Below are 22,831 nucleotides of genomic sequence, written 5' to 3' on the forward strand. Positions count from 1 at the left end.
ATTCATATGCCATCAGATGCTTGTTATGACAAACCGTTGCTTCTATCTTTCCTCGATCCGTATTCATCAATCAACTTGATCCAACGTCTGTCAATGTACTGCCTTCCAAACGCCCTCGCGCCCTTGACAGGACCATCATGGTCTGTCTCTCCAACATCATTGGAAAATCGTGAACCATAAGCTTGGACTAGACGGAAGCGCCTTCAATCGGCTTCATTCCTCGAGCTACACCAGACAGTAAAAAGACATCCAAAGAAAGTTGTTGCATCTGCGCTGATCCGTGTTGATCGAGTCCTGAGCCGCAGTCGATCTCCCGGTCAATTGATTGGACGGTGGAACATTGTTCCGTTCCGACACGCACAATCACAGCCTGATGAAAATTTGGACTCTCCATCTTGGTCTGGACTTGAAGATCGACCTTCTCAACAGAAATCGACATCGAAATCGAAGACCACGGCCTCTTTCATGCTACTACACAGCCCATTCTCCACAAGTAGAAATCCCTCGCCATGGGGTCTGTCCCACTAACGCCAACACACATGGGCTTTGTATGTGGACATGGAGTTTTCTGACGTCCACAATCGAAATCCTTCCCAGCAGCTGCTGACCGCCTTCCCACGCATTGGATTCTCACAATCAGACTGGTGGCCTTCCGACATATCCTAAGGGGTGTTTGACCAATGGACAATGTCATGGCGTCACAATGCATCTCGAGAAAGCCATCTTTCAGGAGGCCCGAGCAAGGTACAGAAGCTAAGCATGTGCTCTTATCTGCAGCCAACCGGCCGGAAAATGGAGCCACCAGGAAGCTAGCACAGACATCGAAGTACCCATGTACCATCTGTAACCTCTCAACATCTTTGCCACCTCTTTGCTAGGCCACTCTTTGTATCCACCTTCTCCTGCCAGCCCTCTTCTTCGCCTCATCTTCTTGACTGTGATGGCGTCGTTATGCATATGTTTCACGGCCTTGCCCAATCAATCCATGTCGTACTCTTGACCAGATGTCAAGAAGGGGGACCAGAGTTCTGACGATTGACCTTGCAATTGTAGGTAGGTCGTTCTCTCAGGTTCGACTTCTAGTCAGAGCGGCAACGCTCGAGCACCCACCAAATTTCAATTTCAATCTGATGCCAGCCGCTGCGCCTCCTACGTATATCTATTAGGTCCCGTCACCCTCTGTTTTGCTTTGTCTTGTCTGTATATACAGTACATTCCTCAAACTCTCATAACTTCTCTGCTGTACATCCACAATTATCAAGCAGCCTTCCCCAAGACAGCCTTGTTCGCCTACAATTGTCATCATGGCACCAGTCGCTATTACCCCTCCCCCGGTGGAGGTCAAGGCTCGTCCTGGCCTCCAGCGTGCCAACACTGCTAACATGGGCACCAAGAGGAAGATCATCTGCTTCTCAGGTGAGTTTTAACTCAAATGATCGACAGAGAACCCTTCTCTAATCGCACTCGCAGACTTTGATGGAACAATCTTCATGCAAGACACTGGTCACACCTTGTTTGACAATTTTGGTTGTGGCCCGGAGCGACGAGCCGTTCTTGCTCATCAGATGGAATCCGGAGAGCGAACTTTCCGGGAAGTCTCAGATGAGCTGTATGCTTCTCTAGACGTTCCCTTCGAGGACGGCTTCGAGGTCATGAAGACTGCACTGGATATTGACCCCGACTTCCAGTCCTTTCACGAGTTTTGCGTCAACAATACCATCCCTTTCAACGTTATTTCGGCTGGTCTGAAACCCGTTCTACGAAAAGTACTAGATCATTTCATCGGGGAAGACATGAGCAAGCACATCGAAATTGTCGCCAACGACGCAAAGATTGCCGAAGACGGCAGCAAATGGGAGGCTGTTTGGCGACACGACACCCACCTCGGCCACGACAAGGCCCAGTCGATCAACGAATACAGAGAGATGGCCGCAATGCAAAGCGACAATGGCACGATTCCATTGATCGTCTTCATCGGAGATGGTGTTTCCGATCTTCCAGCGGCACGAGAAGCCGACGTGCTCTTTGCGCGTCGTGGGCTGAAGTTGGAGGAGTACTGCGTTGAGCACAATCTGCCTTATATTCCATTCGACACGTTTGCCGATATTCAGAGGGAAGTAATCAAGATCGCCAAGATCGACGACGAAAAGACACATGGTAAAGGTCTGCCGACGACCTTTAACCCTCGGGCCAACATGTGGAGAAGAGCCAGCAGCAAAACATCGGTCTCTCTTTTCGCGGCGCTCAGTCCGTCCAAGGAAGAAAAGGCTTTCATGTGGCCAGAGACCTTCACCCAGCCAGCAACAAAAGTGCCTAATGCGGACGCTGCAAAGGCTGCTGTCGCTGCACCAGTTGCTTGATGTTGTTCTCGTTCAGCGCTTGCTCCTGTCCAAAATAGTATGGGACAACCAACTTCAGCACATTCCACTGTATTTTCGATTTTGAACTCAGCACAATAGCGAGAGGCGTTCAGGAAAGAAACACTACACTCGGGGGAATTTGATTATGATCATATACTTTAAAGAGATGACAGCGAAAGACTCTAATAGATTTAGCTAGAGAGAGAGAGAGAGAGAGCGATACCTTCAGAGTATGTTTGCTAGAATCTAATCCGAGCCATAGATCTTTGCTTGTTGAATTCGGAATAAATTCAAATGTCGGTCTTTTGAAGTTCTTTCGGCCCAAACTAAAATGGGTCCCAATTCTTTCATGTCTGTCCGACGTCAAGGAGTATAGATGCTTTCAAAGACTCTACGATTACTTACCAATCACCACTTCTATTGCCCTTGACTTTTGCCTCTCTTTGATTGTTTCCATTTTGTATCGGTTCGTCGTTACGCTGTTTGATCGGATTCATCGTCAGGGTGACCCTTGGTGTTTCTCGGTGGCACGCTCATCAAGTGCTGAGCAGTGGCAGGTGGTTTTCGTTGACACGGGCAAAACACAGATATCCGTCGGTGGAACGAGGCTCTGGCTGGGTCTTCCGGTGTCAGTCATATCGAGAAGGCAGCAAAAAAAAAGGATATTCTTATGCCACAATCTCGACACTCTCAACCGTCGACCATCCCGGCGTCGTTCGTGGCCAAGAAATCTCAAATCTTGTCGTTGCTCACGCAACCCGAAGACGAGTACACCGACAAGTCACCCAAGGGGACGGTGGACCATCAGATCCTACACCTCATACAAGAGATCAACGGTTACGATGGCCTCGTGACGACGAGCAGTTGCGCCGGTCGGGTTGCCGTGTTCGTGGAGGGACCTAGGTCGACCGCGAAGGCGGGAGACGTGAACGATGCTGGAGAAGGGGAAGATGAACAGATGACAGGAGACCCTGTGATTGGGGTCACCACCACCAACTCCTCCTCCTCCTCCTCCTCCTCCTCCTCCTCCTCCTCCTCCTCCTCCGCCGCCGCCGCCGCCGCCACGGCTACTACTACTACGACGACGACAACAGCGACATCACCCGGAGGCAAGGGTGGTGGAAAATGGTTGTACGTCTCTCATGATCCTATCGAACCTCTCCATGCCGATGGTCAAGCTGGACCTTCGACTACGGCACAAGATTTCACGACCTTGTTCAGATTGACACCCTCCTCATCAACTACGCCCCAACAACCCAACAACAACAACACAACCTCGAAAAGTCCCAGACTGATCCACCTCACCTTCTCGCCTCTGATCCTACACGTGCACTGCGCCACCTTGAGACACGCTCGACCTCTTGTGGCCGCCGCCGTCAATTCTGGGTTCCGCGAAAGTGGCGTCCAAAGTCTGAGGGTCTTGGACGATCCCGACCACGGTGTCATGGTAGCTATACGTACCGCCGGGTTATCATTCGAGACTGTCGTTGGTGTCGTTTGCCCTTCTTCGTCTTCTTCTTCTACTACAGGACCAAACGATGAACAACCAGACACAAACCGAGAGGTGATACAAAGTATAGTCGGTGAAGAATACCTTGCAATGTGTGCGGGTGTGGTCAATGAGAGATTTCGATGGAACCATGAACGAAGAGAGAGGTTCAGAGCGGAACTAAAACGAGCAATGGCAAAGGAAGGGTTTGGGGGGTCGTCATCATCGGCGGAGTCGGGCGAGGAACCCGTACAGTGGGAAGATAAAGATGCAAGACGAAGAAGGAAAAGGGAGGAAGGATTGGCCAGACAGAGGAAGGAAAGAGAAGAGGAAAGGCGATCACAAAGAGAAAACCGAGAAGGTGACTCGGACGAACTAGATGCAGGACTCGGAGCACTCAAGGTCGTTTGAAGGGAGTTTGTGTCGTTGCCGAGTTAGAAATCATGGGGCTCGACGAAAAGAATAGAATCTGCCAGTGGAATATCATCAAAGGCTGATAATGTCACCATCGACCTTTGATGCGAATGCCATGTTGACAATGCTTCTTGAAGAAATGTTTGTTGCTTGCTTGCTTGCTTGCTTGCTTGCTTGATGAGTACTCGTGCCTCCCACCAAACTAAATCTTTGTTCCCCTGGCCATGAACGGTTCCCTCTTTGATGTTCCCCTCAACGTGACTTCTTCACCCATCCTGACCAAGGCGAAATCCGTCAATCCCGCCTCTGCAAAGACTTTCCGCAACTCTTCCTCCCCGAACCCGTGATGACTGATGGTGTTGACGGCGTCTTTCAGGTCGGGGTGCACCTCTGCCTCCATCGCGTGGGTGACAAAGTCCACAATCATAAAAACACCACCGGGTTTGAGTCTCTCCACCAATCGTCGAGTCGCCAATCGAATGTCTGTGAAATGGTGAAAACCCATGCCTACGACGGCCAGGTCAAAGTCACGAAAGTTGGGCCCATCGAGCGCGTCCGCCTCGGCGCCGGTCGATATCAAATTACCCACTACGGCGTGAGCGTTGATCTTTTCGTCGTCTGCTGTTTCGCCACCCTTTTCAGAGGTGAACCGTGAATTGTAAGCTTGTACCATGTTTTCGGATAGGTCGACCCCGACGAATTCGGTGGCTCGACCCGCCAGGATTGCGGTGATGGTACCGGGACCACATGCGTAATCCAACACCCGGACACTTTTTTGGGGTTCCGACTTCTTTTCAAAGGCCGCCGAAGGGTCCAGGAACGAAACGCCAATGAATGAAATGTTTGATTGAATGAAAGAAGTGATTTTGTTGATCAGGTCACGTTGCCATTCTTCGGCCGTGTATGACGTCGCCATTTTACTGTACAACAGGAAATATACGTCAGTTTGTGTCGAGGAGAGAGTGAGAGTGAGAAAAGGACTCAAGGTCCAAAAAAAACTCACTTCCAATGTTGTCTGTTTACTTCTGTAAAGGCTGCGGCGTCTTCTGTTCCATGAGAATGGCCATGGTCGTGGTGGTGGTGATGGTGATGATGATCCGCCATTCTATTTGCCTGTGCCGAGTACAATATGTGTCGTTGTGTATCTTGTACAGAGTAACGAACTCGTGTGGTGTACTTTGGAAGCACGAAGTACGCAAAGAGTACCAAGTACTGTAGTAACCAATGAATCCGAAGTAAAGGTGTCGGTCGATGTAGCTCGAAAAAAGGTTCAAGATCACCACAAGGTTGAAAGGGAAGTGATGAAAGATGAAAATGTACCTACTGTGCAACAATCTTTCAGGTCTGGGCAGTGCCTTTCCTTTTATATACCCGTTGATCGGTAGTCGTGGGTCAGTCAAATGAAGTAAAAGGACGTATCAATCAATATGTTTCCGAAATGGTCGGAGACATTTCGCCCCCCGCCTCAGAGTAGCGTAGCCTCGCCAGCCTCGTCCTCTGTTTATCGTTTCTAACGGAGACATACAAAGTCCCCGGCATTCCACCCTCCCTCGTTGACTGTTACCTTATCGCCTGTTGCCTGATTTTCTCCCTCATGAGGTGACTCACGTTACTAGTATTCTGTACTAGTACCGACGGAGTTTCTTCGTAAATAGGACTCTAAACCATAAAAAGGATCGACAGTCTACAGAAAGGGAGCAATTTACTCATGCTCATTTACTAACACCATAATGTCATATGCAGGAATCGAATCTACTCTCACAATTCTCAATTCTCGACAAGTACAATAGGTACTCGTCAGATGAATTGCCTATATGAAAAACCATGGGTCGTGCAAGTTAATTGCTGTTGAAGTGACCCATCATATCCCATATCCCATAACACACAAAACAACAACACACACATACATTGTCATCATCATCATCTCAATCGCCCATGATGTTAAAACTCTCCTGCCTGGTATCAGAGCTAGCCCGTGTTGAAAAGATAATAACGCCGATGTTAAATCGACTATCGCCAGCTCCCATGCTATCAGTGGTATCATGTTGAAAAACACTTTTTTTCGTTTCGCTTCGTCAATTCATCCGTCCAACCATTTCTTTTTCACCATTGATTATTTTTTTGATTGTTCTCGCCCCCCAAAAGTAACGCCATAGACCTCAGATCAGGTTGATTGATCGAGTAATTCCATTAAACACACCATTTCACGCCGGATAGACCCAATGTAAGCTGTTGGGAGGTCACTTTTTTACTTAGTGTACTTGGCACGGAAAGTCTTGGCCGCGTTGACCATGTTGACCAAGGCAGCCTTGGTTTCAGTCCATTGACGAGTCTTGAGACCACAGTCAGGGTCGATCCACAACTGTTCTGGCTTCAAGTATTGCAACATCTCGGCAATGCGGTCCTCGATCTCCTTCTGGGAGGGGACTCGAGGAGAATGGATGTCATAGACACCGGGTCCAATGTGACGAGGATAAGCTTCGTCGACAAAGACCTTGAGCAGCTTAGCATCAGACTTGCTGTTCTCGATGGAGAGAACGTCAGCATCGAGAGCTGCAATAGCATAGAAGAAGTCCTGGAACTCCGAGTAGCAGAAATGGCTGTGGATCTGTGTGCCATCTTCGACACCCGCAGTTGAAAGGCGGAAAGAATCGACAGCCCATTTCAAGTAATCGGTGCGCTCCTTGCCAGTACGGAGAGGCAGACCTTCACGCAGAGCAGGTTCATCGACCTGGATAACGTAGACGCCGGCTTTCTCTAGGTCAACGACTTCATCACGAAGTGCGAGAGCCAATTGTTGAGCCTGAACGGACTGGTGGACATCATCACGCGGGAATGACCATCGCAAGCAAGTGATGGGACCTGTCAACATGCCCTTCATGGGCTTCTTGGAGATCGAAGCTGCATATTTCGATTCCTTGACAGTCATTGGAAGTGGTCGTGAAATGTCTCCTACAACGATGGGTGGTCGGACGCAACGAGAACCATATGATTGGACCCACCCATTGGTGGTGAAGGCGTAACCCTTCAGGCGTTCACCAAAGTATTGAACCATGTCATTTCGCTCTGGCTCACCATGAACGTAGACATCAAGATCGAGCTCATCCTGAATCTTGACATTGGCCTGGATCTCCTGCTCAATGAACTTCTCGTATTGCTCAGCAGAGATCTCGTTCTTGGTCAGCTTGTTACGCTGGACACGGATTTCCTTGGTTTGAGGGAAAGATCCAATAGTGGTGGTTGGGAACAGAGGCAAGTTGAGGCGCTGCTGTTGTTGAGAAATACGAGCAGGGAAAGGCGACTTGCGGTTGTGCATCTGTTCGGTAACCTTGCTTTGTCGGTCCTTGACAGCCGGATCGTTGGTGATGCTTGAAGAAGCACGGGATTGCATTGACTTAGCGTTGGCTTCGAGGGCTTCTCGGACGGAAGCGGGGCCATCAGTGACAGCCTTTGCAATGGTGGCAATTTCTTTGGCCTTCTCGCATGCAAAGCTGAACCAGTCAGCAATCTCAGGGGACAACTTCTTCTCGCTAGCGAGAGTATGAGGAGTGTGCAAAAGAGAGCTGGAGCTGGCAACGATGACTCGATCCTTGCCAAGTTTCTGGATGGCGGTCTCGACAATCTCAATGGCATGCTTGAAGTTGGTCTTCCAGATGTTACGACCGTTGACAACACCAGCCGACAAGATTTGTTGAGGGCCCAACGCAGCAGCGACGGTCTCAAACTGCTCGGGATTGCGGACCAGGTCGACGTGGATGGCGTAGAGGTTCTTCAATGACTCAAGAACTTCAATGTTGTGGACAATGTCACCAAAGTAGGTAGCGAGAACAATTTTGCTTCCGAGACCTCCAAGCTTCTCGTAGGCAGGCTTGAATGCTTGCTTCACAGCCGCAGGCAGATCGAAGACCAAGATGGGCTCGTCGATCTGGACAGTTTCTGCGCCCGCTTCTTTCAATTGCTTGAGCAGATCCACGTAGAGAGGCAGGAGCTTGTCAAGGGCAGAAATGGGGTCGATGGATTGACCACGGTCCGCCTTTCCGAGGTACAGGAAGGACACCGGTCCAAGAAGAACAGGTCTCGTGACGATGCCAGCTTCCTTGGCTTCAAGGAATTCTGTGACGGGTTTGGGTTTGGAGGAGAGCTTGAAGACTTGGTTGTCCTGGAGGGTAGGCTTGACATAGTGGTAGTTTGAGTCGAACCATTTGACCATTTCCTGAGCATCATTAGATATTGTATTGGAATTTTTTAATATATGATGGTATGCAACTCACCAAGGCAGGCACATCGACAGCTGGAGCACCGCCGGTGGCAGGTCTTTGCAGACCACGACCCATGGCAAAGTACTCATCGATAGGAGCGAGGTTGTACTTGGTGTAGCGTTCGGGAATAACACCGAACAGCTGGATGTGGTCTAGAACCTGATCATAGAAAGCAAAGTCGTTGCTTGGAATGATATCGATTCCGGCATCTTTCTGAATCTTCCAGTGCTCCAATCTGAGTCTCTTGCCCTCAGCCAACAGGTCATCCTGAGAGATTTTGCCACCCCAGTATGCTTCGGTGGCCTTCTTGAGGTCTCGGTTGGCACCCATGCGAGGGAAACCAAGGATGGAGCTATAAGGCTCAGTCAGCAAGGTCTTTATAAAGAAAAGCAGGTCGTTGGACCTACGATTGAACCATCCTGGCGGTAGTGAGTGAAAATTTGAGGCGGGGTAGGATAGAAATGATTCAACGATCCTCTCGAAAGCTCGATTGAGACTGTAGAGAAGGATGTGTGTCGTAAATCGAACAGGAAAAGTAGAGAAAGTGAAGAGGAGAGCGGTGAGACAGCAAGAATATCAGAGATGGAAATTTTAATCATCCATCAGTTATTATTATTTTAGTGAGCGTTGACGTGACAGGGGATGATCTTTGGTGGGATGTTTCTCTGCACTCAGTTAGACTCATCTCAGACTTCGCTGACTTCGGAAAGATTGGCCACTAGAGGCACAAGGGACCTTCGGAGGGGTCAGCGGGGTACCTAACAATGCCTGACGGATGCCTAATCACGTCTAGTACTGCCTATTCATACCTGGCTAGAAGTGCCTAACACTGCGGTACCGGCGACACCCACCACTCAAAGCCGCCTCTCGGGAGCTTGTTCCTTTCGCTTCCGAGGGTTTTGGTTATCACGCCATGATCGGTGAGGATTAATATCGTGCTGGCTACGGAGTATTTGGGGTCTTCGCTTATGTAGAGCCATTCACCCTCCTTCACATGCTCGTCCGGCAAAAAGACCCTATATGAAAGCGTAGGTTGAGAACCGAATATCTACAAGACACCAGGTATAGCAGCAGCTCTTCCAGCAACAGCCCTTTTCCCAAACTTCTCCATGTACCAGTTCCGCTGTGTCACGGCTCTTGGTAGCATTGTGGTCACCTCAACAATAACGAACCACAAGGCTGGGCTTTGCCATCCCCAGCCGAGTCCCCAAGTCCCTCCGAGGATGTAATATCCCGCCCACTCAATCCATTCCCAGACGTAGTGTGGACAAAGAATGTTTCGAAAGTATCCCTGCGGTGGAGGAATAACATACACCTTGTCATAGCTGATCTCGACCTTGCCTTCTGATCTTGCCTTGCGTTTTGCTGCATCTCGCCGCATGTTGTGCAGTATTGCCTCTGAGCTCATGTTTCTCCATAGTCCCTCGGAGAAAAGTGCGAGTCCAATGATGGTGCCAAGGACAGAGCCATAAGAAAAGAGTTGGCGATGATCCTGGGCTTCATCACTCCGAACGGAATATACTAGACCATAGGCAATGTTGCTCGAGTTCAAGTACTGGTGGACGCCCATGAAGAGGGCTATAATCGGATGGATGGGCGACATGCTCGCAGCAACAAACCATGGAGTGTAGAATGCTCGGTTCAGGTAGTGAGCGAGGTACAAACACGCCAGGATTTCAGACTGTGCTGGGAGTCCTGTACCCATGAAACTGGTTGATGCATCCGGGGTAGGCTTCAGCTTTGCTGGGAGGGTGTAGAGGATGTAGAGAAGATTGAGCGGCCCAGCGCCTTCGGCGATCGACCATGCAAGTCGACCAGGAATGTTGAATCGCGAATTGGAGGACGTCTTGCCCATCGCTTGGAGGCTCCTCAAAGGCGTCCATTGTAAAATTGACAACTAGTAGAAGGCCTGATCAGCGGAAGCTCACGACACGCGATCCGACTCTATCCAGTGGTTCTTTTTTCAAACCCGCAGCGTCTTCAGCACAATGTATGCTGACTAGACCCAAAGATCCCTTTCTTCAGAGGTATATTATAACATGTCAGCACCTACAATTGGCCATATTCTGTAGAAGTTCATCAAAAAGCTCGAAACTCGGGGCGTGGGCGGGAAAAATTCCCCTGGAGAAGGGAGGCCAGCTAGCCAAGATGACATGGTCGGGATCAATAAAGAGCGTTAATAAGGGAACTTGAGAACAATCAAACATTCGAGGTGTATTCCTTGTACTGTCAGAGAAGAGCTTCCGTGGCGGGAGGTGGAATGAAATCTCCCTGAATTGTGATGTCAACAAGTTTTCCATCTGTTTCTGTCATTGTAGTGAATTAGAAACGCTGCACTAGCCACTCCTGGTGCTTCAACAAACAGACCATTTATGTGCCATTACTGCCTGCTACATCCAAGCAGGAACTGCCAGATAATCTACACGAGGGAGGTGGTGAAGTTGACAGCAAATCCACATGACTCATGATGGCAACTCTAGAATTGGTACGAGAGATTCTTCTCATTGAATCACACTATCAAACAGCTCATCCGCCCCCAATACCGAATTACAGTAGACTTCCCCCCGGCGCCTGATCTATTATGGACGATAGAAATATCTTAACCCGGAGGGAGTGTGCTCGCGTCAACAACCTCATCAGCGTCCCGCTGCAGATCCTCGTTCGGTCCGTACAAGGGTGAGCGAGGCAAAGCCATAAGACCAGTTCGAGCTGATTCGAGAATGCCGAATGGAGCAATCAATTTCATGAATGAATCGATTCTGCTCGGCTTCGCGGACCTAGATACAGTTAGACTTCTCCCAGCTAAAGTTCAAGATTTGTAACTTACACCTCGACAATGCAGTTGTTTGTGCTAATGTCAAGCACTTTCCCGCCGAATTGATGCGTCAAGTGAGTAATGGCTTCCAGATGCTCATGTTTGTGTCGAAGGGCCTGGCTTGCAGCAAGGCGGTTGGGATGATAGCTAACACCTTGACCGAGCATTTCCTTTGCTCGCTGTACGAGGCTTGCTTCGTCTTGCTTGTTTCCTTCCAACTCCTGCAGTCTCTTCTCCGCGTTTTCCTCTGGATATTCGTGGTCTCCTTCGCTTGTTTCGTCGTATTCCTGGCTGGTCATCTCGCGATGGTGCTCCATCAGTTCCTCGTAAACTTCAGGGCCCAGGATGGAAACCTTAGCCAGAAGCAATTCACGTTGCACCAAGGCGGCAGAGGTGTAATCAAGCACTGCCCAAACAGGCACCAAATCTTCCAGTTGACGTCGAGCTTGTTCCACGACGCCATCTTGGCCTTGGAGCACAATAGTCATTCGACTGAGATCCTCCACTTCGGTGTTACACACCACGAGCGAATCAATGTTGAAACCTCTGGCAGCTAGGATCCCCGACACACGAGACAGCACACCCGGCTCGTTCTGAACCAAGCAGTTGAGAATGTGTTTCTTTGGTGGAGCTTGAGAGGCTACAGGGGTTTCGTAGAGGATGGAGGAAACCGCTGCTGCCGCGCCATACTGGGGAGAGGTGTCGGTCACCGGAAGAGGAAGAGGAGATCGCCGGTGCAGAGCCTTGTAAGCTAGCGCAGAGGTAGAATTTGTGCTTTTTGATCTTGTCGAGGCGGGTGTGAGAGTGTCGAGGAATGAAGGTCCGCTCTGTGCACGATAACTTCGCAGCGCATTCCTACCAGCAAAGGTGAGGAGATTGCGCGTGCCTGCCATGGTGGCGGCTTGTATGGATTCAGACTCGATGAAGGGAATTAATTCATGGAGAGACTACTCCGTGTTATCTTTTTTCACAAGAGCAATGTGAGTCAGAGATAGCAAGAGGTCAACGCTGGAAGACAAAATTTTGGGGATGGAGGCCGGCAAGCGAGCGAAGTCGGTGTTACCCACAGCAAAAAGAGCCAAGCTGCAGTACGAGGTACACAGGAAACTCGTACTGTACTGTACTGCACCTACTTTAGGTGCTCCCACTAGGCCCTTAATAAGCCTGACCCGCCCACTAGAACTTCCCCGGACGTCGGCCAAAAAAACGTGAGCTCGGAGTTCTAGGCACCTCCCCCGATTCCGAGTCCACACTGGCTCGAGCACTTGTACGAGTACTATTTATTTTATTTTTATACTCCAGTCGTCGTGATGATTGACCTGCAAAGGGATTCAGGGCAGACCGAACTACGTCGTAACAAGCAGACCAGCAATGTGTCTTGACAGTGTTTTCTATGACAGACGGTGCACTCCTGCTACCTATCTAGATGCATACGGTACAGTTCCTGGTGAAATGTCTTGGCTCGGACATTTCCACCAAGTTGATGAGAGAAAGAGCGCTGTAACTGTTGCTGCTATTCAAGTCCTTTATTAAACCCCTTGTGCCGGGTTCTACTATCACAGCATAGGCCATCGTCAACAGGTCAATGGCTTTCGACTTCAAAGGCAAGGTGATTGTGATCACAGGAGCCGCCAGTGGAATTGGGTCAGTCATCAACGACAGATTGATTTGAACTCCTGCTGAATGTTGAGAGGACAGCCTCGCCGTGGCAAAACGCCTTCACACTGACCAAGCCCAGCTCGCCCTGTGTGATGTGAATAGCGCTGGCCTGAAGCAGCTTGCTGAAGATCTACAGTCTCCCCATCACAAAGTCTTCCATCTTGACGTGACGTCAAGCCAGCAATGTCAGGACACAATCACTAACATTGTCGGCGACTTTGGCAAGATAGACTGCCTTTTCAACTGTGCTGGTATAAACCCGACAACTTTACCTCTTCAGTCCACGACGGATGAGTATTGGGACAAGATCGTGGACACAAGCTTGAAAGGAACGTACCTCATGACCAGATCCAGCATTCCACATTTGACCAGAGGATCTGTAATCGTCAACGTGTCTTCGGTGGCAGGACTCAAAGCGAGCGCTGGCCATGCCATATACAACGCAGCAAAGTTTGGCGTGATCGGATTCTCACAATCCATGGCACTTGAACTCGGACCCCAGGGCATCAGAGTGAATGCGGTTGCTCCAGGGTCGATAAAGACTCCGACGAACAATTCTGTCCGTCAAGGGCAGGAGGTCATCGAACGGACCGAGCAGGGCGTGGCTCTCAGAAGGATGGGAACTGCAGAAGAGGTCGCCAATGTAGTGGCATTTTTGTTCTCTGAGCAAAGTAGCTACGTTAATGGCAGTGTCATCGAGATATCTGGAGGCCTCTAAATAGTACGACGATGGTCCGAATAGTTACCTAAGTCAGGGCCATGAGCGAACGTCAGGGATAGTCAACTCTATACACCGACTCGGCAACATTGAACCACCCTTCGTACTCGATCTCCTCCCTCGTCTCGTCTATATCGTAATGATAATGGCCTCCTTGGGCCGTTTCTAAGCTTCCATCCTTCGCCTCCGTGAAACAGTGTGTATGTTCCATGCGCAAGTTGAGGCCCTTGTCGTCTCCTGAGTGAACGACGCTCAAACACACCAGCGGCCCATCGGCGGGCGCCCGCTCGTCATCATTGAACTCCATGTCGAAGAAGCGCAACCACTTCACCACGTCGTCGTGGTCGCGGAACGGCTGCGCCGGGAAATCCGGCATGACATGCAACTTTGCCTTGCCCGAGCGGATGAGAAACACGCCGCCGAGAGAAATGAGGTCGCCGCCGAACGCCGATTTCAGCCCCTGCTGGATGGCCTGGGTGAAGTTGAGCGGACCTTTCCGCGACCGCGCCTTGACGTGCAGACACGGGCCCGCCGCTCCGTCACAGCAGAACAAGTTGCACATGAGCCCGAAGTTCGAGCTGTCCGGCAAGGCACAACACGCCACGGCGTCGGACGGGGTGATTTTGGCATAGTGCGTGCGGTTGCGCGTCGTCATCGTGTCTGCAGAAGGATCTACACCGGAGTCTCCCGCCGCGGTCCCGTAGGCAAAGTTGGGCATCAGTTCGGTGTTCTGGCCCAGCACGAAGAAGGGACCGGCGCCGGCACCGATCAGCAGGCCGGACGTAGGAGACATGTCTGTCTGGCGGGATATGGCTCGCAGTTCGTACCTACGACCGAGGTCGGACCGGACCAGGTACGACGGATCGCCAACCTCGACGACACGAGGCGAACCCGTCAACCCCGGGCCGGCCAGGTGGTATGGCGGGAGGGTGAGATCAGGCGGCGTTTCCACCGTGCATGACGACGAGGAGAAGTTGGACGACAGTGTGGGGGTGATGGCTTCAGCTAGAGCGTGCAGTGGAGGAGGTGAGAGTGTCACCTTTTTGACGGGCCATTTCTTGTCGTTGGACATGATGGACTGGAATGTGTGAGAAGAAATATTCAAGAGTTGATACTTAGTACGAGTACAACGCCATACTTCACTCACTTTCGAATCGTCGGTATCAGCAGGTGTAAAGGACGTGTCACTGTAACTCGTAAGTGAGATGTCATCGACTGACTGAGCTAAAAATAAAGGCTGTACCTCGGGTCAAGCTCAGCCTTGTACGGGGCTCTCAGCCTGATGCGACGTTAGTTTTTATCCTCGCCCAAACAACACACCGTAAATATACGTATATACCATCACTTTATCATTTTCTTCTCCTGTGTGTACCCCCTCACTCTAAATCTTTCTCAGTCAAGTCGCTTTCCAAAACCTGTAGGCACAAAGCATTTACCAGACCACTCACTCGGACAATCGATGGCAAAGGCCTGTTGTGGTGGTGGCACAGGTCACGATGTTTAAACAGGTAGGCAGTGTGATTGCAGAGATGATATCTCGACTTCATAATCACCTCGTGCAAGAACGGACATGAAGGGAAGCGACTCTGATGAATTATCTCACTTTGCGTGATGTTCACACACCCATGATCAATCAATCGATTCCATGCCACGGTGAAGCGCGACTTCGTCACCGATCTGGCTCATCATCATCCTCACACATCGACCGCGCATATAAAAGGGATTGGATTGATGCAGGTTCTCGTTTACGAATACCATGTTCATCTCTGTGGATTTTTCTTGTCCATATTGCCAAAATACCCTGAGCCTTCCAACGTGTGTGCGTGCAGGACATATCACAAAAGCCATGGGCACTTTGGCGTCCATAGAAGAGAGAATCACCAGCGTCCACCCGGTGGACCAAGGTACTACAACAAGTCACAGCCACCCAACCTTGACGATCCAAGGAAGACCCTCGCCCTGTTGGGAGGACGAAGACATAAATGTAAAGTCACCCCGTCAACAGTTTGAGCTCATTCACAAAGCCCTTAGAAAGAAAGCAAGTCTGATGTTTGAAATTTTGACCACAAAAGACACCGCCGCCGACACCACCTCCATCGCCACCACCCACCCCTCCACCAACACCACCGCACACACCGCCCCCTGCACCAGACCCAGATGATTCACTACTGGATCATCATCGTCGTCAGGCAACGAGCCAACACCGAAAGTGACACCCGACCTCATCCCTCTGATACCCCCAACACTTCACAAAGACAGTGACCTTACCGTGACATGACGATCGGCGAGGTCGAAGACGTTGATGGATCTTCTGCACGAGTTCCTGACCCTAGCTGACACTCGAGATGATGATGTACCAGCAAGAAGAGATTCCCTCGCGCATGGCTGCCCGTACAAGACGAGCCAATTGGCGGCGTCGGTGCTGAAGGATCTAATCGTGTCGGGTTTTGGGCGTAGATCAGGATGGAATGGTTTCGGGTGTGAGGGACATGACATTTACTCCGTGACATCAGAGGGTTGAAGACGCAGATTTTAGTAAAGCGAAATGGTTTCAAAGAATGATATACCACGTAGATATTTCCTGATTTGGAAGACTAATATACAGTGGAATGGAGTAAGACAATACACTTGGACTTGCCGCTAAGAGCACAAGACGAGGACATGATTTTCTTTGGGAAATATAGATATTCATATATCCTATAGAAAGTATACAGAAGAAATAAAAATAAGAGAAAAAAAAGGACTTTCCAAGTCTCACAATATCAATAACAGTGTTTCAACCCAGCGCCATCGCTCGCTCGTAAAAACACAAAAAAAAAGACCAAAACTTTTCCCATGCTCTTTCTTTTTCAGGTCCCGAAATCGCTATGCTTGTGGACCATGAAAAACACACACAGACACTAATAAACCATAATCTTGATACCATCCTGACCGGCGGGCCAGGAGATCTCGACCTGGTCACCCTGGGGGACGACCTCACCGCCAAAGACCTGGCCGGCCACCAAGGAACAAGGGAAGAATCCGTTGGACGTGGCGGCGGGTCCGGACCCGACCTGCCACACGGCCTCGCCGCCGGGGACGACGTCGATGGCGCCGATGTTCTGGTTCCTCAGGTTGCCCGAGGGCCAGGTGGTGGTGCTGGCCGTGGCGGGCGCGAGGCTCGTGAACAGCTGGGCCTTGAGCGAACCCGAGGCGTACGAGCCCGCGGCCTCGAGGCCGAACGCCACCCGGCACCAGTTCTGCGAGTACTGCGCGGGGACGGCGAAGGTGACGATGGCCGTCGAGTCGGCGCCGCCGTTGGTGTAAGACCGGGACACAAAGCCGCGAGCCGTGTTGAAGTTGACCGCGCCCGTCGCCACGTTGTACTGGGAAGTGTACTCGGGATAGATGGTCGCGACCGCCGTCCCGGACGTCGGGTATCCCGTGTATGAGCCCCAGGAGAAAGTAGTACCCGAGGTCGAGGGCGGTGTGGTTGTGTTGGTCATGGGGTATCCGCCGCCGCTGTTGCATGAGGTGGTGGAAGAAGAGCCGGATTGGCGGACGGTCAAGGGAGCAGCTTGAGAAAGCATGGCAGAAGAGAGAATTCCGCCGAGGATGGTGGCAGCGATCATCGTTGATTGACCCATTTTCTTCTGTGTTATATAGAAAAGAAGTTGTCTTCTGGTGTAAAGTTTTGCTATTTGGCTTAGAAAATTTCCGAGTTGCCAAAGTCTTTTGAAGTGCTCTGGACTTGTTTTGTGAAGGGTGTTTTGGTAGTAAGAAGTAGTATTGATTGAATTAGTCTTGTAGTGATTGTGACTAGGAGGTGAGAATGAATGATAAGAAATAAAAGAAGCAAGAAAAGAGAAAAACGAAGGTTAATTATACTTGTTGAATGCCGCTGTGTTCAGTAGTCAGTGTATATAGAGAGGATGGGATCTATGAGGAGGTGGGAGAATCACAGCTCTCGGAGAGGTCAGTGCGAGCCACAAATGAAGATAGACAGGCACATTCCCTCTTACGCTCGGACACGAGATTGGCGAGGAAAGGCTAAGAATGGAAGTGAAAACGTGTGAGATGTCAGCAAGTGGTTGGGCGCAGTTGGCTATGTAGTTCGTCGTCCTGATCTATTGTAAGAATATTCGCACCGAAAGAGGAAATGCGCGAGGCTGAAGGCACCAGGCTCTTGGTTTGACGAGGCTGGAAGGTGAATGGGCCAAACGGTGGCCCGGGATACAACGCTAACACCACTGCATCAGGCTGAAGCTGGGACCATTTCTCCCCAGCCGCGTGCGTCTCTCCGTAGCTTGATGAGATTTGGGCCAACCCGTGGTCTGTCCATAGATAGGACCTGGGAAACAGAGCCTCGCCTCCCAATTAATACTCCGACCTCGTCCTTCAGCCACATATCACTTTTGAAAATCCGGGGTTGATGCTTTGCCAAACATAGGCACTAGGATCGAATTCTGACGAGGCTGAATCCCAGCCAATTGATTTCCCGCTGCGATGAAAATAGTATCTTGTTTGCCAGCTTGAGTAAGGATGGAAGAGGTTGTGATTGGTCCAAAAAGAATCCAGGTTTCGAGAATTCCTTGTCCCCGATTACCACATGCACCACCGTTTGAGTGTGTGCTGAAAACGAGTCCACCGGTCCTCTAAAGGTGAAGAACGATACTGTGTCCGTGTGTGGGAGCGTCCTAAAAGGTAGGGAGTATAGTGTTGTGTAACAGCTGGTGATCAAGACACAAGCCTCTAACGGGCATTCTCGATCAGAGCTCTCACTCGAAGGCGTACAACAACTCATTCGGCTGAGGGTTTCCCACCTAATTATCTGTATCATAACGCCACATCCTCCATCTCGGCGCCTTCCTTCGCGTCCTCAACCAGGGGCTGATGTTTCTCTTCAGTATGAGGGTCCTGGGATTTGTCGTCCGAGGAATCTTCCTCTGGCTCTTCGTCATTCTCGTCGTCCTCTTCTGCATCTGATTTTTCGGCCTTCTGCTTGTCCTTAGCCTCGGTCGCCTGTGGCTCTGGCTCTTCTTCGCTTTCTTCCTCTTCGTCGTCATCCTCTTCACCGGCAGCAGGGGTGGGTGGCAGGTCTTTTTGTGGTGGCGTTGGTGGTACTTCAGGTCCAGGCTCACCGCTGACCGTACTCTCTCTGTCAGGACTCTTTGGTGATGTTACTGGCTCTTTAGACCGTTGTGGAATGCTACTTTGTGAAGGAGCGGCAACTGTCGATGGCCGACCAGCCAGAGATGGATTCGATCCAATTTGTCTTTGCTTGGGATCTGCATCCAAATAGTATCCGCGCACGCCTATGATCTTCCCTTCTCTTTCGCACCCTTCTATCCACTCAGGTCTCACCACCGGAATGTTCATTTCATTGGCTCTTTCCCAGTCACGTCCACGGCCTTCAGTGCATATGAAATGCGTAGTATCGATGCGAATCGTGTCGATCATCTTCGCACCAATGCGCTCGATAGCTGTTTCAAGAGTCTCCCTCATTGGTGGGGGCAAGATACCAGGAGTCACCGTGATTCCTGTCAAATTGTTCATGGCATGTGTCTTGACAGTAAGCTCGTTACTCGTGTAGGTGCCACCACTCGTCTTGAGTACGAGATAGAAGGAGTACTCAGTATCTACAGCCAGTCCGCTGATCTTGGTGGCTGTTTGTTCCATTGGTCGCGGGATGTTGCCTGCCTTGCTCCCATTTCGGTACAGTGCCAGGGAGTGAAGAGTAGTGGTCGCGAGCTGGATAGGATCCCATTCGAGGACAAGAGATGTCTGGGTAGCATTTCGCAGTCGTAGTGCAGGTGTAGCTGGGGTGTTGATGCCATAAGTGTTCAGGATTTGCTTCTGTAGGGAGGAGAATGCGGCGTGCGTTTTTTGTTCGGCCTCGAAGTTTTGTTTTACGGTGATGTCAACAATGGAGCCCGAGGTTATAGATGAAGGCAGGAGTATCGATGGGAACTCTATCTAGAATGGCTGTCAGAATGGCTGTCCACTTCAGCAGAATGAAACTCACGAGTCGTTTGTCTTCGGTGAGCAGAACCGCAACACCTGCATCGACCTTGCCCACGGTCAGGGACACCAGCATCTTTGCGAAATATACCTGGCAATCCAATGAAGCAGAGTGCTCGAGTTTTATTGTCGAGGAGTCTGAAGGGCTCGTAGTGCAGGACTGCAGAGTTTATCTCCTGGGTGGTATGACTGTTTATTCTATTGACATGTTGTCGACTTCATATTACGACTTGCGATAGCGCTAAGAGTATGACGTACTCCACCCTATTTTTTGGTAGTGCGCAACGCAATAACCGGGATATGCAGTTTTCGTTCAACTTGAACGAGGAGCAGCCAGGGAATGTGATACTAACCGATGTCGAAGATGTGCATTGCAAAGTATCTCTAAAAGGTTTCAGCCTACCCTTCTCCCAAACCCCATGGGCCCATCTCGAGTTTCTCATCTGTGAATACTTCAACTTCAAGAGTCTCAACTCGGGGAGAAGCTTGCCCTTGACTCAGTCGTTCCAGTACTAGCCACAGACCACCAGTTCCCGGGCTGCACATGGAAGGCTGAAGGTCTACATCCCCGACACGTATTCCGGCAGAGACACTAGTAAACTCTTCATTGTCAAATTTGCTGCTCGCCAGCACCTGCTTGTACGGTCCTTGACCTTGTTCAAGCGTCATTTTAAATAGTGACTGTGCGACTGCAGGTGGCGTTTCATGTCGCGCTATAACAGTCACACGACTCATCCTCTTAATAGTCAGAGGAGCCAGAAGTCGATCCGTATTCGTATCGAAGACCGCTGGTGCGCTTCTGATACTGAGTCGGCCACTGCCGTCAGGGGGTAGTTGGATCAACGGAGTATTCTCGTTGGAGTAGAGTTCAAGCGTAAAATCAGCGTGCTGGTTGGGGTCGAAAGTTGAGCAGATGATAGTGTAATTGCCACTATCTAATTCTGTCTCAAAAAAGGCACTCCCACGCCGATAGTCCCCTGAGTGTGCGAGCACATCTCTCGGTCGCAGGCGCACAATTCTTGAGCCATCGCTGAACACAAGCAGCATTTTAACATGAATGTTTGATTCCTGTTTTTCGTCGCACTTGACGCGAAGAAGTAACGCCAAGCGCTGCTTGCTCGAGAGTCGTATCCGAAATTGTGGATTGGCCAGGTAGTTGGGAGAGTCCGAGTTGCCGCCAGCGGTTGATCCATGCCATGATGACTTGATGCTAGATCTTTCAGGATAACGAAGTCGAGCTTCCGAAACCGTGACTGGGCCCTTTGAGAGCGCAGATAGAGTAAAATTCATTTTACCAGGAGGTAGTTCTTGGAAAACCACGACAGCAGTATAAGCAGTCCGTGCTGTGGCCTTGAACCTCAATAGAGTGTTCGGGGAGTCGACAAAAGGGCCCCGTATCTTTGCACTACCACTCGCTAGCACTCTCCACCCATGGCGCTCATACAGATAGATGCTGATGTAGCCATTTTTCCCAACGGTTTCTTGAGAATAATCCCCTGTTCTGAAATGTCTGCTCAATAATATCCAGACTTCTGAATCTTTCCCTGCGGTGATCGCGAACTGAGGATTGTCTACCAGAATGTTTCCGCTTTGATCGAGGCCTTGTTGTTGCCAGGAAAAATGAAGTTCTTCCCGGTTAGCGAAAAGGCCAGGGTTCCAGTTGATATACATATTTTCGAAATAGTTGAACATGCTATTGAACTCCATCCAGAAAGTCCCAGGGAGCATTTCTTCGTCTGCTGTGGATCCACTTCCGTCCTCTTGATTGGGTCTTCTTCTTGACGCACCTTTCCAGACATCACCATCCGCCCAGGGATTTTTTACTAGAATTTCCCTAACATCTTTGTTGGATGATAGAGCCAAGACTGCATAGTCATGTTCTGCTGCAAGTCCAAGGTACTTCTGCTCGCGGCTTGGTAGTTTGCCGGTGCCAATGGTGATCAGCACGTTCCCCTCGGTGAAATTAGTGGCGATTTCTTCCCACAGACGATCCGGTTCAACTCCTTCATCGTGCAAGAATACCTGCTGAGGCAACCAACCGGTGAGGACTGCAAGATCAGTGCCAGAGTTACTTCCAGGGAAGTCGTAGCCTCCTCGTACTTTGAGATAGGCCTTTTCGACCAGTGCTGGCCATAATAAGCCAGGATTTCGACGGTCTATGACATGAAGCACTCGGGAGGACTTTGAGCTCGGTAGAAAGTCGTCGATTTCGACCCTACGCCAACAGCCATTGAAGTATAGTTTCAAAATATATTTCCTGTTCGGGGAAAAGGAAATCTGGTCATTTTCAAAGTCATATGGGTGTACAATCGAACGAAGAATCTGTTCTAATGTCAATTGGGCATAAAATAGAACCGGGTAACCTACCTTGGGGTGACCGGCTTGAACTCGGGAGATACCCGCACATAGGCTTGCGACTACTGAACAGTCAGATGTCAAGTCCTGGACAAGGTCCATTGGCTCATTAGTGTGCATCATCGCTTTGACGGGAGAATGCTGTTCAGTAGTTCTGTTGCTCATGGAAGAAATAGCATCGTCCGCCCGTTTCCAGCCACCAAAGGTTTCCAGTTGCTCTGAAGAAAGTGGAAGAAGCGGCGAATCAGTGAATGGTTCTTGCCCTTCTCGTAGCAGGAATTCATCGGGACCAGGTGCACTTGTCCAAGGCTTGAAAATAAAACCATTCAATTTTGAGCCCTCGAGAATTATGATGTTTTCTCTTGTTGTAAGCTTGCGAGCCGAAACAGGCGCCTTGAGTTCACGTCTGACCAGGACCCTGTTGGACGACGTCGAACAGGTATATGATCCATTCTTGATCTTTTCAGCTCGTGCTAGAAGTTCCTTACACTTGGTGTCGAGCCTTTTGCGATCTGAAGGGGTATCGACCAGCCGGAGGGCTTGAAGGTACAGCTCAACGCTGTTGATTGTAGCCTCAAGATCCGCCGTTGACCCAGTCTTGGAGGCATTGTTCTCTATGGAGAGAGCCTGCTGCTCAAGCATCGACCATTTGGCAGCCATCCCCGGTGATATATCGGATTCTAGGAGGCAATGACCTTGATGTAATGGCTTGGAGTGCGTATGTTTGAGGGAAGCTGTGATCGACCGTAATGCTATGGTCGG

The 22,831-nt window shown here is 50.3% G+C and overlaps 11 protein-coding genes across 11 annotated transcripts; 3 read left to right on the plus strand and 8 right to left on the minus strand.

Moving 5' to 3' along the window:
- The first annotated feature begins 925 nt into the window (after positions 1-925).
- Positions 926-2,696, plus strand: PV06_00169 (uncharacterized protein). Its single transcript, XM_016400638.1, has 2 exons — positions 926-1,416; positions 1,471-2,696. Exons 1-2 carry the CDS (start codon positions 1,305-1,307, stop codon positions 2,358-2,360), a joined length of 1,002 nt encoding a protein of 333 aa, XP_016267691.1. The 5' UTR covers positions 926-1,304; the 3' UTR covers positions 2,361-2,696.
- Positions 2,697-2,852: 156 nt separating this feature from the next.
- On the plus strand, positions 2,853-4,392 carry PV06_00170 (uncharacterized protein). Its single transcript, XM_016400639.1, has one exon. It carries the CDS (start codon positions 3,031-3,033, stop codon positions 4,258-4,260), a length of 1,230 nt encoding a protein of 409 aa, XP_016267692.1. The 5' UTR covers positions 2,853-3,030; the 3' UTR covers positions 4,261-4,392.
- Positions 4,393-4,405: 13 nt separating this feature from the next.
- Positions 4,406-5,669, minus strand: PV06_00171 (uncharacterized protein). Its single transcript, XM_016400640.1, has 2 exons — positions 5,267-5,669; positions 4,406-5,183 (listed from the first exon to the last, which is right to left on the minus strand). Exons 1-2 carry the CDS (start codon positions 5,365-5,367, stop codon positions 4,466-4,468), a joined length of 819 nt encoding a protein of 272 aa, XP_016267693.1. The 5' UTR covers positions 5,368-5,669; the 3' UTR covers positions 4,406-4,465.
- A 299-nt stretch (positions 5,670-5,968) lies between these two features.
- PV06_00172 (5-methyltetrahydropteroyltriglutamate-homocysteine S-methyltransferase) lies at positions 5,969-9,103 on the minus strand. The gene is made up of 3 exons (XM_016400641.1): positions 8,930-9,103; positions 8,535-8,874; positions 5,969-8,476 (listed from the first exon to the last, which is right to left on the minus strand). The coding sequence occupies exons 1-3, from the start codon at positions 8,938-8,940 to the stop codon at positions 6,512-6,514; spliced, it is 2,316 nt and encodes a 771-aa protein (XP_016267694.1). The 5' UTR covers positions 8,941-9,103; the 3' UTR covers positions 5,969-6,511.
- Positions 9,104-9,178: 75 nt separating this feature from the next.
- Positions 9,179-10,768, minus strand: PV06_00173 (uncharacterized protein). The gene is made up of 2 exons (XM_016400642.1): positions 10,576-10,768; positions 9,179-10,419 (listed from the first exon to the last, which is right to left on the minus strand). Exons 1-2 carry the CDS (start codon positions 10,675-10,677, stop codon positions 9,571-9,573), a joined length of 951 nt encoding a protein of 316 aa, XP_016267695.1. The 5' UTR covers positions 10,678-10,768; the 3' UTR covers positions 9,179-9,570.
- Positions 10,769-10,934: 166 nt separating this feature from the next.
- PV06_00174 (acetolactate synthase, small subunit) lies at positions 10,935-12,373 on the minus strand. The gene is made up of 2 exons (XM_016400643.1): positions 11,350-12,373; positions 10,935-11,299 (listed from the first exon to the last, which is right to left on the minus strand). The coding sequence occupies exons 1-2, from the start codon at positions 12,228-12,230 to the stop codon at positions 11,122-11,124; spliced, it is 1,059 nt and encodes a 352-aa protein (XP_016267696.1). The 5' UTR covers positions 12,231-12,373; the 3' UTR covers positions 10,935-11,121.
- Positions 12,374-12,801: 428 nt separating this feature from the next.
- On the plus strand, positions 12,802-13,714 carry PV06_00175 (uncharacterized protein; the record flags this gene model as incomplete). Its single annotated transcript, XM_016400644.1, has 2 exons — positions 12,802-12,981; positions 13,036-13,714. The coding sequence occupies exons 1-2, from the start codon at positions 12,923-12,925 to the stop codon at positions 13,712-13,714; spliced, it is 738 nt and encodes a 245-aa protein (XP_016267697.1). The 5' UTR covers positions 12,802-12,922.
- On the minus strand, positions 13,661-14,786 carry PV06_00176 (uncharacterized protein; the record flags this gene model as incomplete). The annotated part of the gene is made up of 1 exon (XM_016400645.1): positions 13,661-14,786. The coding sequence occupies one exon, from the start codon at positions 14,784-14,786 to the stop codon at positions 13,767-13,769; it is 1,020 nt and encodes a 339-aa protein (XP_016267698.1). The 3' UTR covers positions 13,661-13,766.
- Positions 14,787-16,415: 1,629 nt separating this feature from the next.
- On the minus strand, positions 16,416-17,634 carry PV06_00177 (uncharacterized protein). Its single transcript, XM_016400646.1, has one exon. It carries the CDS (start codon positions 17,338-17,340, stop codon positions 16,615-16,617), a length of 726 nt encoding a protein of 241 aa, XP_016267699.1. The 5' UTR covers positions 17,341-17,634; the 3' UTR covers positions 16,416-16,614.
- Positions 17,635-17,764: 130 nt separating this feature from the next.
- Positions 17,765-19,989, minus strand: PV06_00178 (uncharacterized protein). Its single transcript, XM_016400647.1, has 2 exons — positions 19,719-19,989; positions 17,765-19,669 (listed from the first exon to the last, which is right to left on the minus strand). The coding sequence occupies exons 1-2, from the start codon at positions 19,788-19,790 to the stop codon at positions 18,530-18,532; spliced, it is 1,212 nt and encodes a 403-aa protein (XP_016267700.1). The 5' UTR covers positions 19,791-19,989; the 3' UTR covers positions 17,765-18,529.
- On the minus strand, positions 19,981-22,729 carry PV06_00179 (uncharacterized protein; the record flags this gene model as incomplete). Its single annotated transcript, XM_016400648.1, has 2 exons — positions 19,981-22,036; positions 22,082-22,729. 2 exons carry the CDS (start codon positions 22,727-22,729, stop codon positions 20,114-20,116), a joined length of 2,571 nt encoding a protein of 856 aa, XP_016267701.1. The 3' UTR covers positions 19,981-20,113.
- Positions 22,730-22,831: the final 102 nt, after the last annotated feature.

This window comes from Exophiala oligosperma, assembly GCF_000835515.1.
Source record: "Exophiala oligosperma strain CBS 72588 unplaced genomic scaffold supercont1.1, whole genome shotgun sequence".
NCBI lineage: Eukaryota > Fungi > Ascomycota > Eurotiomycetes > Chaetothyriales > Herpotrichiellaceae > Exophiala > Exophiala oligosperma.